Source organism: Lasiosphaeria miniovina, assembly GCF_030549165.1.
Source record: "Lasiosphaeria miniovina strain SMH2392-1A chromosome Unknown B0T26scaffold_6, whole genome shotgun sequence".
Classification (NCBI taxonomy): Eukaryota; Fungi; Ascomycota; class Sordariomycetes; order Sordariales; family Lasiosphaeriaceae; genus Lasiosphaeria; species Lasiosphaeria miniovina.
This window is the reverse complement of record NW_026848225.1, coordinates 301,759-318,038: the sequence shown is the minus strand read 5'-3', so window position 1 is coordinate 318,038 and position 16,280 is coordinate 301,759. Positions and strand designations below refer to the sequence as shown.

The following is a 16,280-nucleotide window of genomic DNA, read 5'->3' as shown; positions in this document are numbered from 1 at the left end:
GCTTTCGCACCTGCGTGCGTCCCGCTTTCCCGACGACGGGAGCCCCTCTCCCACAGACAGAGAGACAGGCTGCATATCATGCGGGTGGGGAGCGGGCGGATGACTGAGCCGCATGGCTGCTTTTCCTCCTTCTCTTGAATCGATCGGACGAAAGGGGGGGCGTACGGGAAAGCACGGGGTTTCGGGTCCCTTCGTCAGTTGACTCATCACCGACCGAGCAACCCGCTGGAAATAATCCGGAATGTTTGCTGGGCATGTCCCAAAGTCCCCGCGTGGGCGTCGACAACGGCAGCAAAACAAAGGGCTCATTGTAGTTGTAGAGAGTAATCCTCCCGAAAGCCTGACCGCGTCATTTTCACCCATCTACAAGTTTGAAGGTTGGCGACAAATGATTCAAGAGCTCACATGATGATGTCGAAGTTGAAGTTGTCCGCTGTCCCGCCCGTCCCTTCCCGTCCTGAGCTCCCCATAGCTAACCCTCGGTGTCTTGCAGATGCCGATTTCGCGACCGTTCCGACGGCCCCCAAGGCTGGTCTGTTGCACTACTTGAACACCCTGCGCGCACGCACCTTGGATAAGATAAGATCACAGATCGCCAAGCGAGGCGTCTTTGTCACCAAGTCCGCCTTTCATCGAATTCATTAATTGCCCGGGCTACCTCCTACTATAGCCAAAGCGAAGCAAGGTAACCAACCAACCAACTGCAAGGCAAATCCAAACTCTCTTGGTTGTGCAAGTCAATTAGACCTAGCCGACATGCTCACCGCCCCTTTGTCTGTTTGTCGCTTTTTGGATATTAAATATGATCCCGAGAATCCGCTAATATATGTGTGTGAACTGTGAAGGAGCCGGGCAACGTGGTATTTACGCCCCAACCGCCCGCCCGCTTTGGTGTATGTCCTACCACCGCAGACGAGAAACCCCATTACCCTACCTACGCTTACGAAGGACTTACCTACTCTTTCCTATGCAGTAAATGCGCTATGCGAGTACGCCGCCACCGCCTCAGATCGGCGGGGGATGCGGTATGACTAGGCTGGGTATGTAGTGTATATGTATAAATAGGAGGCTTTCCGGTTATTAACATCGCACCGGGGGGGCTATACGCTGCAGGGACTTTTTTTGTACATACATGCTCAGATAAGGATGAGCACTCTAGATTGCCTTTCTGAGGAGGGAAGCATCTCTGAGATAGCAAAGCCCCCCTTTTCTTTTCTTGTATTATAGCGGTAGAAAGCAGTGTCAATGACTAGCGCATAGCACGACATCATTCCTCAATCCTACGTAAAGTTCTCGATAGTATCGGGATCGGAGCGGCAGTAGGACGGCTAGTAGTCCCCGAACTACGCGGCAGTTGCCTTTCTTTTTGCTGTCTCACCCTAGGCGGGTTGCACGCAAACGGTTGATCACCCGGGAATATTCTGTGATGCAGCCCTTTTTTATATTATATTGGGGTTCTCTTTTTTTTTCTTCCTTTTGGCAGGGCTTATCTACCTGCACACCCCCCCTTTTCGAGGTCAGGTATCCAAATGTGGCTTGGCCGTTTTGGGACAAACCTAAATTCGTGATCACCAGAGTCCGAAATGTTTTAAACCCGCTTGGTCAACGGGCCACCCTGTCTTCTCCCTCGCGACAGTACGGATGGGTACGTACAGTATGTATGTGACTCCCGCCAGGAGGCCGTGGCTAGTAACCTAGAGCCTGTTTCTTGAGCGTCTGAACGGGGAGCCCGTCTCCAAGACCCGATCCGCCCCCCACTCTCTCACACTCCCGCGCGGGTGCCTCATGAGACATGGCAGGCAGGTCAGCTACGTAGGTGATCAACTCACGGGTGATGGGTTTCAGAGTCTCCATTGTATGCCTTGTTTGGCGCTTCCTGCTCGACCAAACCAAGAGACCAGCTGATGGGGTTGGTGGTTGTCCCCCTTTATCTTATCTCCATCTCTAAAACCAGCTTGGTGTTGGTTTATCTCCGTGTGCCGGTGCAGCGCTCGCGTGGCCCCCCAAAACCTAGATCGTTTGGGGACTGGAGGAGTCATCCGAGGCGGGGCCGAGGGAAGTGCCAGTGGTGGGCATTTGGGTTCCCCACCCGCTCGCAAAGGCCCCGCCGAGACAAAGGTGCGGAGCCGGAGGAGGATCCGCCCAGGCAACAACGGTCGGCCGGTCGGTCTGTCTGTCAGCCCGTCCGTCCGCCAGAGTCAGACATTCATCTCAATGCAGGGCACTTTTGTTGATTGTCGCTCAGAATTTAGCGTTGGCGGGCAGTCGGTCAGACTACCAATACCAAATAGCGGGAAGGGCAGGTTGGTATCTATCTCTGCTGCTACTCTAATCTTTCTCAAATTCTCTTTTACGTCTTAGGTGAGCCACAATCACAGGGTTTCCTACTGTTACAACGTATCCAGCCAACCAACCAGCGTGACAAATGGCCCAAAAGGGACGTGTCCCAGGGATGCGGACTTGTGGAGTTTGTGGAGTTGCATTTTAAATGCTTGCCGCGTGCACAGCCTCTCGCGTGCGAACTGACCCGAGTCGCGATAGACGAAATGCCCCTCTGTCTCGCGCGCCTAAGGTCTAGGCAGAGCCCTAAGTTGGTCACCCCGCCAGCCTGTGTCATTAGGAGAATGCAAGCCACGGAGGGCCTCTCTGAGCCTCCGAATCTCTTGTCAAAGCAAAGGCTTCATTTGCCGGGCGTTAGCGAAGGCAGGACACACACATTGTTCCCGCTGAAAGGGAACCGGGCAGCTTGGCTGACCTGTCTTTTCTGAGACGGCAGCAAGCTAACACCAACGTTTCTGGTTCCGTGGCCTGGAGCAGGGCGGACGAAACCCGACCGGGTGGCTTGTTTCGTTTGGTGGCTCCGTCTAGACGGGCCCAGATCTGCGCAAGAGCACCAGCACGCCAGCTGAACCGTCCATTCACGCACCAATTACAGGCCTCTGACGGAAACCGAACAAGAAAAAAGGAAAAACACCGTCCAAGATACATTGCGCTCGCTCTAATATTGCTGACAGCGCACGCCCTCAACTGCGTTGTCAAAAATGTCGTTGTCTTGGGAATCAATTCTACTTCCGTGTGTATGTACATACTGTGTGGGCACGAGGCAGTGTCGGCAGCCGAAACAGGGCAGCCAGCCTCTAAGGCATACCAGTCATCCACTGGGCTGGCGTGCCCGCCTGCCTAACACAGTGCTACGTAGCAGCAGTTACACTGCAAGGAAAAGTTCCCCTGGTGTCAGCCCTGAGTACGCAGACGTAAGGTGCCCTGGTTAAATGATGACGGTCCCCAAAAGTCGTGCCTGTGGCTTACGTGTAACCGACAAGACGACCGTAGCCCTGGAGACGGGTAAGTCAGACTTTACTGTAACAGGGACGGTGGAATATGGGGAAAAAACAGCCCTGTAGGATTTCCAAGCAAAAGGATTACAGATTGGCATCAGATCCTTAAACCCCTCCAGAACCGCGCGACGGGGAAATGAGCCGGACGACAAATTCGCCAAAAATTAAACCTTGTCTAAGAACAAAGTTGCCAGCCAGCCAGTCAGCCAGCCCACCTCAGGCATGAAAGTTCCACCTCCGTGCCCAAAGTCCACAAGGCCACGAGGCACCTGTACGAAGAGGGATTGCCCCGGGAACCCGCACGTTTGCAAATCTGCCCAGGTAAGTTAATGCTGAACCTTCTTAATTATGAATGAGATGGGGTCTGATATCCGGCGGTTTCGGGTTGTTTCCGGCACTCATTGAAACAAACCCCCTTTCCTTGTAAGAAGGAACGACTTACTATGTACCTACTCCCCGTGACCCGTGACCCGCGACCCGCGACCCGCCCGCGCCGCTCGCGACGGCGGTTGGGGTCGGGTCTCTTACACTGAGCCTACCCCTTAGGTAGGTCGGGTTTTTAGGTGCTTTTTTTTTCATCCGACGACTCCGCAACAAAGAGAGGCTACTGAAGTCAAAGAGAATGGGAATAAAGCAATGGAACAAAGCAATGGAACAAAGCGTTTTTAGACAATACCCGGTTGGCGGGTGCAGGTTTGAAGCAAGCTTTCCATGGCTCTCTTTCTGCTCCTAGGGCAGCAGCCCGGTAAAACAGTTACGGTAGGGGTTAATACCAACCGCACACCACACACACACTGGGGGTGGCACAGGCAACCTAAAATCATGATGAATCAACCATGCATAGAACAGCAACAGCAAACGCCTCGTTTCCACCTCCGTCATGTAGGTCAGCCAGCCTCAGGACAGCCACCCAAGTACGTAGAATCAATGCCTTGCATCCCTAGGCAGTAAGTACCCTACCTAAGGGTTTAGGCGCTTTACCAATGCCAATGCCATCCATAGTGCAAGGCGTATGTCCTACATGCACTGTTGTTGAAATTCCATTCTATTACCCAAGGTATGATGATGTGAAGAAATGCCTGTGTGCCTTGAGGGGCGGCGAGGCCACGTACACATGCAGAGAGAGCCACAAACAGACACGCACAAATGCGAAACCCTACCTACGGATAGGATAGGCTACCAAGACTAGGTTGTTGGGCGGTCCATTGGTTCGTTCATGTTCATCTAGGTGACGGCGAGAAGGAGAGATATACGGAAAACGATAGCAAATATTAATAAGCGAGTGTGGGAGAGAAGAACGGCGGACGAACCGCTGGCTCGCTCGCTGGCTTGGCGTTGCTTCCCCGTGCCGAGGCAGCGGAGTCATCGTTTTTTTCTTCTCAACGTTTCCCTTGTCGCGATTGCGAACCGAGAGCGCCTGTATTTCTGTTGAGCATTGCCTTCGCTCGCTTGCAAAAAAAAAAAAAAAAAAGTCCTATACCGCCTGCTTGTGATGTGATATGATGTCTCTGTCGGTGAACGCAAGCAGTGCAAGTCCGTGTCTGCTAGCGGTGCTTTGGGCACAAATTTCTCTTGTTGAAAGAATGAAATTTGGAGAAGTGTTATAGGTGGTACGTACCCCGACATTAGACACACGCCCCCCTCACCCTTTACCAAAGGCGAGATGGCGCGACGCAAAAGGCGAGTGAATCATACCGGTTTTCGCGCTTTCGGACCCGATCTCTTGGGTGAAAAAGGGACGGCGGGCCTGGGGGTTTGCCGATCTTCGGCGATTAGGAGCAAAAACCCGATCAACCTACTTACAACACACCCATTCGGACATGGTGATGTCAATTCGCAAAGGGCGTCAAGATTACACAGGACGTAAAGCAAATGTTAAGATAGAACTGTGATTTGGTTTTTGCGATGATGCTCATATTGTATTTTGTGAGTTCTGCAAAAAAAAAAGTATGCCTTGGCTAGAAAATAAAAAGCCAAACATGGGGCCAATGTCCCAAAGGGGGCACCCTAGCCGCCGATTTCCATAAGGCTGTGGCGGGGCTCACACTCAACCTCGGCGACGCACTCGACGGTGCGCGGCCAGGGAGCGAAGAGCCCCAAAAGAAGTGAAAGAAGAAAATATGTAGTATCCGCCAATCCTGTGAGCCCCTTTTTCCAAGATACTTGAAAAAAAATAGTATTTCTTTTGTTTCTTCTCTCCGTCGATCCACCCGATCCCGTTATTGATGAGTGGTGAAATTATAAAATGTGTGGAATGTTACCAATGTGGTATAGCAATGATGCTGTCCCCCGTCTTTCTATTCCGTCGTGACCATGACCGTGAGAGAACTTTTTGCGTAAAGGAAAAATGCCGAACTGGTATCATTGGTAAACAAAACGCCGCCCGGTACAGAAACAAGAAAAGGCTTGAAGGAATGCAAACGGAAGACGACAGCTTAGTACACTGATATCGCCGACACAAGCCTGGCTGGGTTGCGAGGCGGCAGGTAGTAGCCCTCGTCGTAGAATGCGTCTTTGTCGTCTTGACTTGTTGCTGCGGCGTAGTAGCCCGTTGTGGAAATGCTCTGCTTCTGCTTCTCAGAGAAGGTTGGCAGCAGAGCGGTGGGCGGCGATGGCGGCATCGACTCGTCCTCAGATGTGTCCGAGTCGTGGTCGAGCTCTGGCGGGGAGGCGGAGTGCGACGGGCTCCGTTGCAGGGCGAGCTGGGCAAAATCCTCCTCGTCGTCGTCGACCTCCTCCATGTCGTAGTTGTAGTCCTTGTTGTTGGTGTGCGAGAGGATCCTCCGCAGGGAGACGACGTCGGCCATCTCAATGTCCTCATCATCTTCGAACTCGCTGTCCGAGTCGCTGTCCGAGTCCGACTCGGCGTCCTCGGCGTGCCAGTCCTGCTCGGGCTCCTCCACCACCGTATCGGCCCATTTGATGTGCTTATTCTCGGCCTTGGTGGCGCCGCGGACGGATTGGTTGAACCACGACTCTTGTTCCCTCTCGGCGTCGGCGAGCTCGAGCATCAGCGAGTCGAGCAGGTTAGCGTGGCCGACGAGCAGGCGCAGGTTGTGGTCTGGGCGGGCAGCCTCGGAGGAGAGCTTTGCGCGAGCCTTGTGGGCGAGGAAGTATGTTTGCGATATTGACATCTTGGCGGCCTTCTGGAGCTTGTAGGCAGATGCAACAATGGGAGAAGAGGGAGATGTGGCCTTGGGCCTTGTTGTGGGTGAGGATGTTGAAATGTGAAGAGAAGGCATCTTGTCAGGCAGGAAGTGCAAGCTAGGCTTTCCTAATAATGGGTGCTTCTGGCGTATTTTTTTTCTTGCTCGTGAGTCAAGGCAGGGAAGCCGATTGCGGACTGGGCTGGACCTTGCGAGGGTGTGGATGCAAATCAAGGGGGGGCGTGCTTTCTAAGCTGCAGCAGCCGGGGCCAAGGACCAGTCGATCAGGCACTGGAGCTTGGCAGGACTGTATGTATGTACTGAAGTATACAGCGTGCAAAGGCGACAAGATAGTCCTGTGATAATGCTTTGCAAAAGAGTCAAGTTTCGGAAAAAGGCGAAAACTATTCACTGGAGATGTGTTGCTGTGTTCCGAATTGGATGAGTTGCGCCTCGGAGGTGGGAGGTAAGTCCTTTTGTAAACGGCCACCCCTTGACCGGTTGTTGGTGTTCTCTCTCGGCTTGGTCCAAGACACCGCTGGGTCATCAGCACAGGGTTGCTGCATCATCCGCAGCAGCTGACAAAAACCGAGAGTCCGACGTCCACGACTCCACCCCCCGCGGGCTTGCTTGCCTTGTCTCCGTGCATACCCTTGCAGGTTAGAATGGAGTTCGGCCTTAACGAACGCCCTGGCCCCGCCCCTCGAAATGGTCCAACAAGTCCGTACATGCGACATGCCCCCAAGTCCAAGGCTACATGAGACTTGCCGGCGGCGGCGGTGTAGCGCCCATTGTGTTCCTCCGAGCGACTTGCTCGGCCGCCTCGGCCAGAAGCCCAACCCGCCCGTCGCTGCTCGTTCGCTTCTGCCCTGTGCGAAAGCGAGCGAAGCGAGTCCACGAAATCGATGCTGCACCAACGCGTGTCCCCCTCGCAACCCTCGCTTTGCTCTGCCCTGCCCTGTTCTGCCGAGGACTTGCAATCAGTCCTATGACTCTAGCCCGCTTCCCAATTCAGTCTCACCACCAGGTTGTTTTGTTGTTCGCATGCGGTCCATACAAAGTGTCCTGCAGTCAACTAAGTCAATTGCACCGCCGCCCAACAACCCTCCTGGGCTTGCTTGCTTCCATGGATTGCTTGCAATGGGGGGTTTGAGATCCCGACCGTCTACGTGTCTGTGTCGCGGTCCTATGATGTCCCGCCTCAGAATGATTAATTAGAAATTCGTGGCCTGGCTTGGCTTGGATGCTTGTCTGTATCCGTCACGTCATCCGTTTGCCTAAGGGTTTTGTTTGACGCTGCTGATGCATCACGTTGATTGTTAAGCACCTATGCACTCTTTATTCCCACTTCGGGTTATTACTATGTAGGCACCCAGCAAGCGGAACACGCGCCCAGTGCCTACTGTAAGGCGGCTATTAGTATTCTGCGGGGCGTGTGTGTGTTTTGTATTAGTTAGCATGGAAGTGCTATGAAATCCACATTCGCCCAATCGAATCGCAATTCCCTCGGCTTCTCTCCGCCTGGGACTTAATAATCACGGAGCTTATTACTAGCATTTACCACGGCCAGTACTGTACTCAAATAATTCCATTTGTATCTCCGCCGCCCACAGGGATGGGATTGGATCCTTAATTTTCCACATGAGAGAATGGGCCCGTACCCGTAAAACTGCGATTCCACCTCAATGCATATCGCCTCTGCGGATGCCGTGCACAGCAAGGAGACCCTGAGTGCGCGACTGTCCTGCCGGGACGTCATTTTACTTTTTGGCAATGCGTCGCGCTGTCGTCGCCGCCGCCGCTGCCGTTAATCTGCGGCGCGCATTCCGCACTCAGTAGACAAGAGACGGGTCGCCTTCGCTCTCGAGTCTCGACAGGCGGGCGTGCCCAAAGCGTCGCAAGCTTTTCGTGGCCTCCACGTCATGTCACGACACCTACATTAAGGTTTCAGCAACCGCACCACGCTGTCCGTCTGTGCGGTTGCGATGGCAATGCAAAGCCACCGAGGTTCGTCGTCCCATCAAACACGACGACGCCGCCGCCGCAGCAACAGCAACAAGCAGCAGTTTGGTTCAATCTCCCTGAAGCTGCCAGTCGCCTGCCATACCGGCACCGGAGCGAAATTGACTGGCACCAAGCAAAAAACTCCGCCCCCCTCTGGCGACCCCGTTCGGGTATTGTGTGGACGAAGCCAAGAAGCCAAAAGAGACACGCATCTTGGGGTCCAGCGGTGTGGAAAAGGACTGCGGCAGCCCGACACGGAGTCGGCTTCGTGGCTTTTTTCCCCCTTGGATAATGGGCGCTGCGGGGGAGGGGCCACGCGCCGGGACCAGGGCGGAATTCGCAGCGAGCTTCGCAATTGCAATTGATTCGCCCAAAACCTCGTTCGTATACCCGTACTTCGTAGGGCTGATGCGACAAACAAGCGGGGCCCACTGAAAGGCAACCTCCCCCACCTAGTTCTAGGGGGGTCCTTCCCATCAGGGAAAAAAAGACCACATGGTGATGAGTGCTGCAACGGCAAAACTGCTAAGATACGCAGATTTACGCTGTAGTACCCCAATGGAGATGACCCGCCCACGGTACAGCGCAAAGCAGATAGGTATCCGGAATTCCTGCTCGAGCGGGTGGGCGGGCTGTGGCTGAGCTGGAAGAAAGATACTACACGTAAGTAACTACATGACACAGTAGATCGCGAAAGCACGAGCATCCTTACTTAATACGCGATGCTTGGCACCAGACGCTGCAACTAGTATTGTACGGAATAGTATTCATTCTGCAAGCAACGTTGACCACCCGGTCCTCGTGTCGTCTGTACGGAATATATTCCCAGGGGTAAGGTCCCTGCTGGGCGACGTGAGACAGCTACATAACGAGGTCCTGCTGCTGGCTGGTCAAGCATCGGGGCATGGAACTGGCGGTGGCAGGCGAAGCCCTACGGATAAATTAAAGACATGACACAAACACGAAAGAGCGCGCCCATCAACAATTGAAAGCAGACCGACCGACCGGACAGCCATCGGCGGCTGGCTTAATCATCGGATGGGGGCATTTCCGTGGGGAAGGGAAGGGAGTGGAGGGGGATTTCGGGATTGGGAACTTTGTGTCGGATTCGCTACGTAAGCCAATAAGGGCCTCGGCTCAGCCTGACTGATCGGGCGTCCATTTTGCTTTGGTTGCTGTTGCCTGTGGCTGACGTCGCACGCGTCTTCTTGCATCCTCAGCCATCCACTTGATGGCGGCCTGACACCGAGCACTAGATTCGTTTGAGGTTTGCGAATTGCGGCCGGGAGAGAGACCGGGGCAGATGGTCTTTCCGTCTCTTGTCTACACTGGGTTGGTTGTCTTGAGCGAACGCAACAATTCCGCTTACGCCCTTCCTGTTATCAGTTGTGTGAGTGTTATTTGATTTCCTTCCCGCGCCTTATCGTTTGTTCCGTTACATGCATGTTCTCAATCGCACGTCCGCACTTTCGTAGGCATCGAGAAAAGGCCGGGTCGCAGTCGCAACTCGGGCAGCGGGTGCGGGTGCGGGTGCGGGTGCCCGGGGGAGGGAATTACTCATCCCTTCCGCTTCGGCTTCTTTGGTGACAATTGATTGATTGCATCCTAAAGTTCCCGACACAGACGCCGTCTCGACCTAAAGCAGGGCGGCCATTACTGAGAAACGGCCTGATTGCGGAAGCATTATGAAGACACTACCTCACCAGGGGCTCACTTCAGCAATTGAAAGCGGTTTTTTTGGGGGGGAAGGGGGATTTGTTGTCAATGATTCGAGTTTCCAGGGTCGGCAGGTCGGCGACAACGAGTTTCCGTCCTCGTCGCTGAGCGATTTCGGATTTTTTATCCTGCTTGGCGCGATTGAGGTCCCTTCTGGAAGGGTTGACAAATTCCTTCGGTGCATGACACGTACATACCTATGCCAAGGCAGCGCTGCACGCGTTGCCCAAGCCGCCGGGTCGAGGTCGAAAGAAGTCTAAAACTGCGCCCCCGAGGCTAGCGCACGACGCCTTCCTTGCCCTCGAGGGTGTGCGCCTCTTTTGTCCATTTCCTTTCTCGTTCGTCCCTCCCCCCAATACCGACTGTCTCCTGAGGCGGTCAAGACTCAAGAGTCTGGTCTCGGCAGGGAGAGGAGAGCATGGCATGGTGGTGGCCGTGCTCTCGCTCCCGCGTCGCTGGGAGCGTGGGGTGGTGGGCTAGGTACGTTACATTCCCGCATACTGAATAGAAGTGCGGTGGTGGAGGAGGCTGTGGCTGCTTATCTCCGCATGGCGGCCATAAGTTTCCCGAAATGCTGTTCAAAACCCGTATCCGGGGGCCCTGCAGCGAAGAAGCCGTCTGTCCCCGACTACCCTTGCACTTCTCATCTGCCGTCTGCATCTATGACATGGTATGATATGATACAGTATGATAACTGCTTGTAAAAGCCAACGCAAAGAGCAAGTAGGATGGTTCCCGACAGCCTCATCCTGTCCCAGCCTAAACATCGGGGGTTGGTGGCTGGGGCTGGCACGATTCCTCCGGCGTCGACGCCGATACACGGGAGGGACCCAAGGAGGGACTGCTCTCTCCGGTCGGTCGGCGGTGGGTAGGGGGCGTGGGACGGAAGACCAGCCAGCCGGAACAGTTAACCCGAGCTGTACCTACAACGCGGTCGCTTCCACTCCCTTGGGTTCACTCTCATAAGTGGTGGCTTGGAGTATTTGTATTCCAGGTACGTGTTCCCCGACCTCGAGATCCCATACTCGGGGTTAGGAACCAACGATGCCCCCTGGGCCCAGCCCACTCACTCACTCCCGTCTGGGACATTCTTACCTGTTATGTAAGGGGTTTGCGCGTCGCACTGGGCTGAATGTAGGTAAGGTAGGTATGTATGCACAGGGGGTTTATCAAGTTTGTCCCACACCAGACTCTTACATCACCTTCCTTGGCGGACCGGGCCCTCGGGTCATCCGGGGTAGAGGAGGTTCCTAGGGCTGATTCTGTGCCGTGGGTGGGGGAACTGCTGCTGCCTGCCTGGCTTGTCAGGCACCGGCATGTATGTACACCGGCGGTGTGTCGGCTTCCTTGCTCGTTTGCTCACCTAGCCAAGGTAATTATTTCCGTCCTGTTTCTTTCTACCCGGCCTTTTGCCGAACGTGCCTCGTTTCGTCTCTCGTGAGAGTGTGCATGTAGTAGGTAGTAGGCCGTAAGATCAGTTATCCTAACTTGCTGCAGCAGAGGATAGTCAACATATACAGAAGATAAGGCTTCGGCGTGCTTGCTTGCTTGTTATTCTCTTTTCTTCTTATTGATTCCCCGTTCGTTGCCTAACACAGTCTGCACACCTGTTGAAGGAGGCCTGCGGCCTTGGATTTCGCTCCTCTTCTGAAGTTTAGATGCTCACTTGTATTTGTTGGTTTTATTTGTCATTCACTCAGCTACTATTTCCATTTCCTTGCCTGCGAAACCCACCGAGGCATTCCGTGCCTTGCATGTCAGTGTTCACCTAGACACAGTCATGCATATCGAACAGGCGAATTGGCGGGGGAAACGGAGCACAGGTCCTAGAAGTCTCTCAACTACCTCAAACTGGAGAGGGGTGTGGGTATGAGGACCAGAATACGTCTCCCCATGAAGTGAAGCGGCAATTGTGTGATATATATGTACAGCAAAATTTTGTTCTTTGTAGTGTGTACGTGGTGATGGGTATAAGCCATTTTCACTTTGGTGGTGGATCTAATTGTGGAAGTCGCCCCTAGAGAAAACATGTACAATGAATTGCGTGGTAGCTGTAATGTTCATAGGTCGGCCGGCATGATGCCGTTCAATTGTTTGACTTTTTGCTGGACCGCAGCAAATGCTTGTATTTACCTTTCATGTGTGCGTGGTGATGATAAGCCATCTCAATTTTGTGATAAAAATCTAACTATGGAAGTCCATCCTTGAGTATAGCCTCCTCGGGTAGACGAAATATTACAAACAGACATCATACCAAAGTTTCCACATCATCTCCTTGACGAGAAGAGAAAAACAGGTGCGTGGCAGCACAGTAGCCATCGTGACCAAGCTGGTCGTTGTGGATATAGATCGCTATCAACTTAATTGTGCTTATTTCAGTCCGTGCATGGTGATGGGTATAAGCCATTTATTTCATTTTGGTGGTAGATCTAACTATAGAAGTCGCCCCTTGAGTACTTGACCACATATTTGACAGGCGTTTACAGGCGTTTTGAGTTCCGATAAGTAGAAGAAAGAAAATAAATCGTAACCAACTCACTGCCATCGACCCAGACAACCCGCCATAGGGGGTACGCAGGAACCATATATCCTCAACACGCCCTCAAGGACACAAGATCACAACTTCGTCTTCGAATTAATCTTTTTCTTTTAGAACCAGGCCTAAACGTAGACGGATTGTATGCAGCTCCGGGGATGTAGATAGATGGATCTGAGACAGACAACTCAAAACAACGTAAAAATGACAAGACAGCCACCTCTCCGGATCATGTTAAGCAGGTATAAAGGGATTTAAAAGGAAAAAAAAATACTCCCCCAAATGCGCCCCTGTTGATGTCAAAATCCGGGAAGTAGATAACCAACCAGAAAAGACAAAAGAAAACCCCCAGTTAACTCCTAGAAATCACCGCCACCCCCAATTGCCATGCCCCTCCACCCCCATTCATGTTTCCAGCATGGTATATATGTCCCCTAGTGGCCAACCACACCCCAAAAATTGCCCTTGAGCCCACACAAACCATCATGACCGTGACTACAATCGACCGCACTCATATTCCATCCGCTCATAACAACCCCAAAAGCACTCTCACATCTCCACAAGGGTATAACCATCGTCCGGTATTTGAGCCGTGCCTGTTGGCGGCACCCTCCCTTAAAATGGGAGACAGCACGCAGCATGCCAGATTTATAGGCGGTCGCCCGAGAACAAGCAAGCAGCACATCAGCGGCCGCCAGACCAAAGCTTTTCCCACTCGCCGACCAGCCACCCATACGCCTGGAGGTGTATGTAGTGCTTCGTTACCCATATGGCCAGCCCGCCGAGGACGCCGAGACTGCCCAACAGCTCGAGGGCAATAAGACCCTTGTAGCGCAGGTCCGCAGCCACCTCGAGCAGGCCCAGAGGGTCCTGGTTATGAGTGTGATTTCCGCGACCTCTCTGTGGCGATGTAGATGAATGGAGACCAGCGTCGAAATTACCGCTGCGACGGCGGTCTGCCATCATCCTCCGTTCAATCTCGTCTCGGATCCTTGAAATGCTCTTCTCGCCATCCTGTGCCCCAGCGCCCGAACCCGTAGCCACGAGGCTGCCATCCTGAATGCAGTCATTGATTTTCTCCGTGAGCCAGATGGCGCGTTCGCCGCGAGCCAGGGCCGCATACTGGGCACGCTCGCTGGCTAGGCTCTTCTGCAAGTCTGTCGCCCAGTTGGCGAAGCGGACCTGGGCAAGCCGCTCCTCACGCTGCGTGTGGTCCGTGATGCGTGCGAGGGCGTACGAGGATGTGGCACCCATGGGCGGCGTCAAAACCTGGCTGCCGCTGGGACTTCCAGGGCTGTGAAGGGAGTGAGGCGGAGATGGCCGGCCGCTAGCCAAGCCAAAAGAGGCGGCGGCCGCGGCACTCGTCGATCCCAGGGGTTGATATAGTGACATTGGCCTCGACACGGGCTGGTTCTCCGCCTTTCGCCACTGAACATATTTGCGGGCTGCGGAATGACGGAGCCACGATGCTCCGTTCTGGCTAAAGACCTGCTCGACAAGAGCAGTCAGTTCTGTCGAGATCAGGGGCTGGACGTAATCCGGGCTCATCAAGAGGCTGGCATCCATAATATCGTGATCTGACCCGGTGGCACTAGATATCGCGTAGAGGCCTTGCTTGGACGAGTCTTGTGACGCCAAGCTTGGAGATGCCGAGGCGGCCATGGCGAAAGAGAAGGGCCTGACGCCTGCCTCACGCAGTTGACTATGGATCTGTTCCTTGCTCGCGGCAACCTGTGATGGAGACATTAGGTCCGTCTGGGCGAGCAGAAGGATAATATTGGTTAGTGGTGCAAGTTGCCGAAGATATTGTATATCAACGGGCCGAAGTCCTGTGAAAGAAGTCAGCAGCTTGCCGATAGTTGGTCGAGGTGGTGGGCCCGTACGGTTAGAAACCATGTAAAAGACGACATCAACCTGGATGCCGCCTTCACCACCTAGCAGGTTCAGCATGTCGCCGTCGCTCAGCGAGTTGGAGCTCATGCGTCGGAGATGTGCTTCGATATACTGGGTGACGGGCGTTATTGTGTCTATAGACTGTTTTGGAAGATACCCGAGTTAGCTCTCTATTGTACATGACAAGGAAAATATTCTTCATCTAACAACCCTAACCGGACGAAGAAGAGATGGAATACTCACAGATGAACCGCTGCCATAACCCGGGGTATCGACGAAGCAGATATTGCGATCCAGCACCGCGTCGCCCAGGCTCTTCCTACGCCTCAAGACCCGATAGTCGTCAATCTCGGACCACCACTCTGGATACGGCTTGGTGCTGGCGTAGATCTCGGCGATCTGGCCCGTGCTGGAGGCGGCGGCGGCGGCAGAGGATTCGCCGCCGCGTACGGACGACAGGCGGCGGCTGCTGCTGCTCCTGGCCCGGTGGTGTCTTCCCAGGGCCATGGACGAGGCGAGGGGGGGCGTGATGGGATCGACGTGGACGATGTGCTCGCACGACTGGACAATGGCCTTGACCAGCGACGTCTTGCCGACGCCGCTGTCGCCGGCAATCAGCACCTTGAGACGGCCCATGCTCTTGCCCTCGCCAGTGAAGGGGCGGCGGCTGGGCATGCGGATGCTGGGCATTATGAGCTGCGGGGCGCTGCCGCTGTCAGCCATGCTCGCCGACTGTTCCTCCCGGCCGTCGAGGCTCGGGGCGTGGCTAGCGAGGCCCATGTCCTCCGAAAAAGACCCGGTCAGCGAGTTCCGCCGCGACGAGACGCTGCTGATAGCTGAGGCGGGGCCCGAGGGCCCGAACAGGGTGGGTGTCATGGAACGGGATGGCAGGTTCGAGGCGGGGGCAGCAGCAGCAGCAGCAGGAACAGCAGCAGCAGCAGGAACAGCAGCGACGGACGGCTTGGACTGTGGCGTGGCTAGTTTGTCCACGTCCTCGTCCCTGTCGTCATGCTTCAGCGACTTGGCAGGGCCGGTGCCTCTGGAGCCCCAAGGCGGGCTGGTGTCGTTGTCGTCGAAATTTTGAGAAGACGATGAAGCAGAGCCGCGGCGGGGGGTGGGGGAGTAATGATCGGCAGTCTCGGCCGAGGGTTTCCTGTTGCTGCCACTACCGTCTTTGAACCGCTGGAACGATGGGGCAGGCGACGAAGACGGCGGCTGCTGATGCTGCTGGTGTTGCGAAGAGGCAACGGTAGACTCGTCGGCAAAGAAATAGGCCATCGGGGGTGCAGCGGGGAGATGGAAGGTTGAGGGGCTGTCGCTATCGGAGATGCGGGGCTGCCCAAAGGCAGCGTCATCGCCCGGAAGAGGTCGCATCTTAAGGAATGGGGGGCTACATAGAGTTTAGAGAGAGCACCGAACGAAGGATCAAGGCAGAGCACACAAATGAAGCTCTGGGAGTCTGGGGATCAAGAGATGTTGGGTTTGGATTCTTGGGCCGCTAGGTTCCTCTGCTCGAGGTATGAAGTGTGGTGGGATGTTGGGATGCAAGAGACGTGGACTGGACGGCAGGGCAGACAATGGAAGCTCGGCTCGGTCGAGGAACTAGTAAGTTTACACTTGGGTGCAGCAGCACCTGGTGAGGGGTTG

At 54.5% G+C, this 16,280-nt stretch overlaps 3 protein-coding genes across 3 annotated transcripts; 1 reads left to right on the top strand and 2 right to left on the bottom strand.

Annotated features, from left to right (window-relative positions):
- Positions 1-5,773: 5,773 nt before the first annotated feature.
- On the bottom strand, positions 5,774-6,580 carry B0T26DRAFT_653862 (uncharacterized protein; the record flags this gene model as incomplete). The annotated part of the gene is made up of 1 exon (XM_060438500.1): positions 5,774-6,580. The coding sequence occupies one exon, from the start codon at positions 6,578-6,580 to the stop codon at positions 5,774-5,776; it is 807 nt and encodes a 268-aa protein (XP_060292341.1).
- Positions 6,581-6,974: 394 nt separating this feature from the next.
- B0T26DRAFT_720225 (uncharacterized protein) lies at positions 6,975-8,073 on the top strand (the record flags this gene model as incomplete). The annotated part of the gene is made up of 1 exon (XM_060442470.1): positions 6,975-8,073. A coding segment is annotated over exon 1 (506 nt), but the record flags the coding sequence as incomplete, so codon positions are not given.
- Positions 8,074-13,424: 5,351 nt separating this feature from the next.
- Positions 13,425-16,007, bottom strand: B0T26DRAFT_653649 (uncharacterized protein; the record flags this gene model as incomplete). Its single annotated transcript, XM_060438475.1, has 3 exons — positions 13,425-14,569; positions 14,624-14,774; positions 14,877-16,007. 3 exons carry the CDS (start codon positions 16,005-16,007, stop codon positions 13,425-13,427), a joined length of 2,427 nt encoding a protein of 808 aa, XP_060292339.1.
- Between the last annotated feature and the right edge of the window lie 273 nt (positions 16,008-16,280).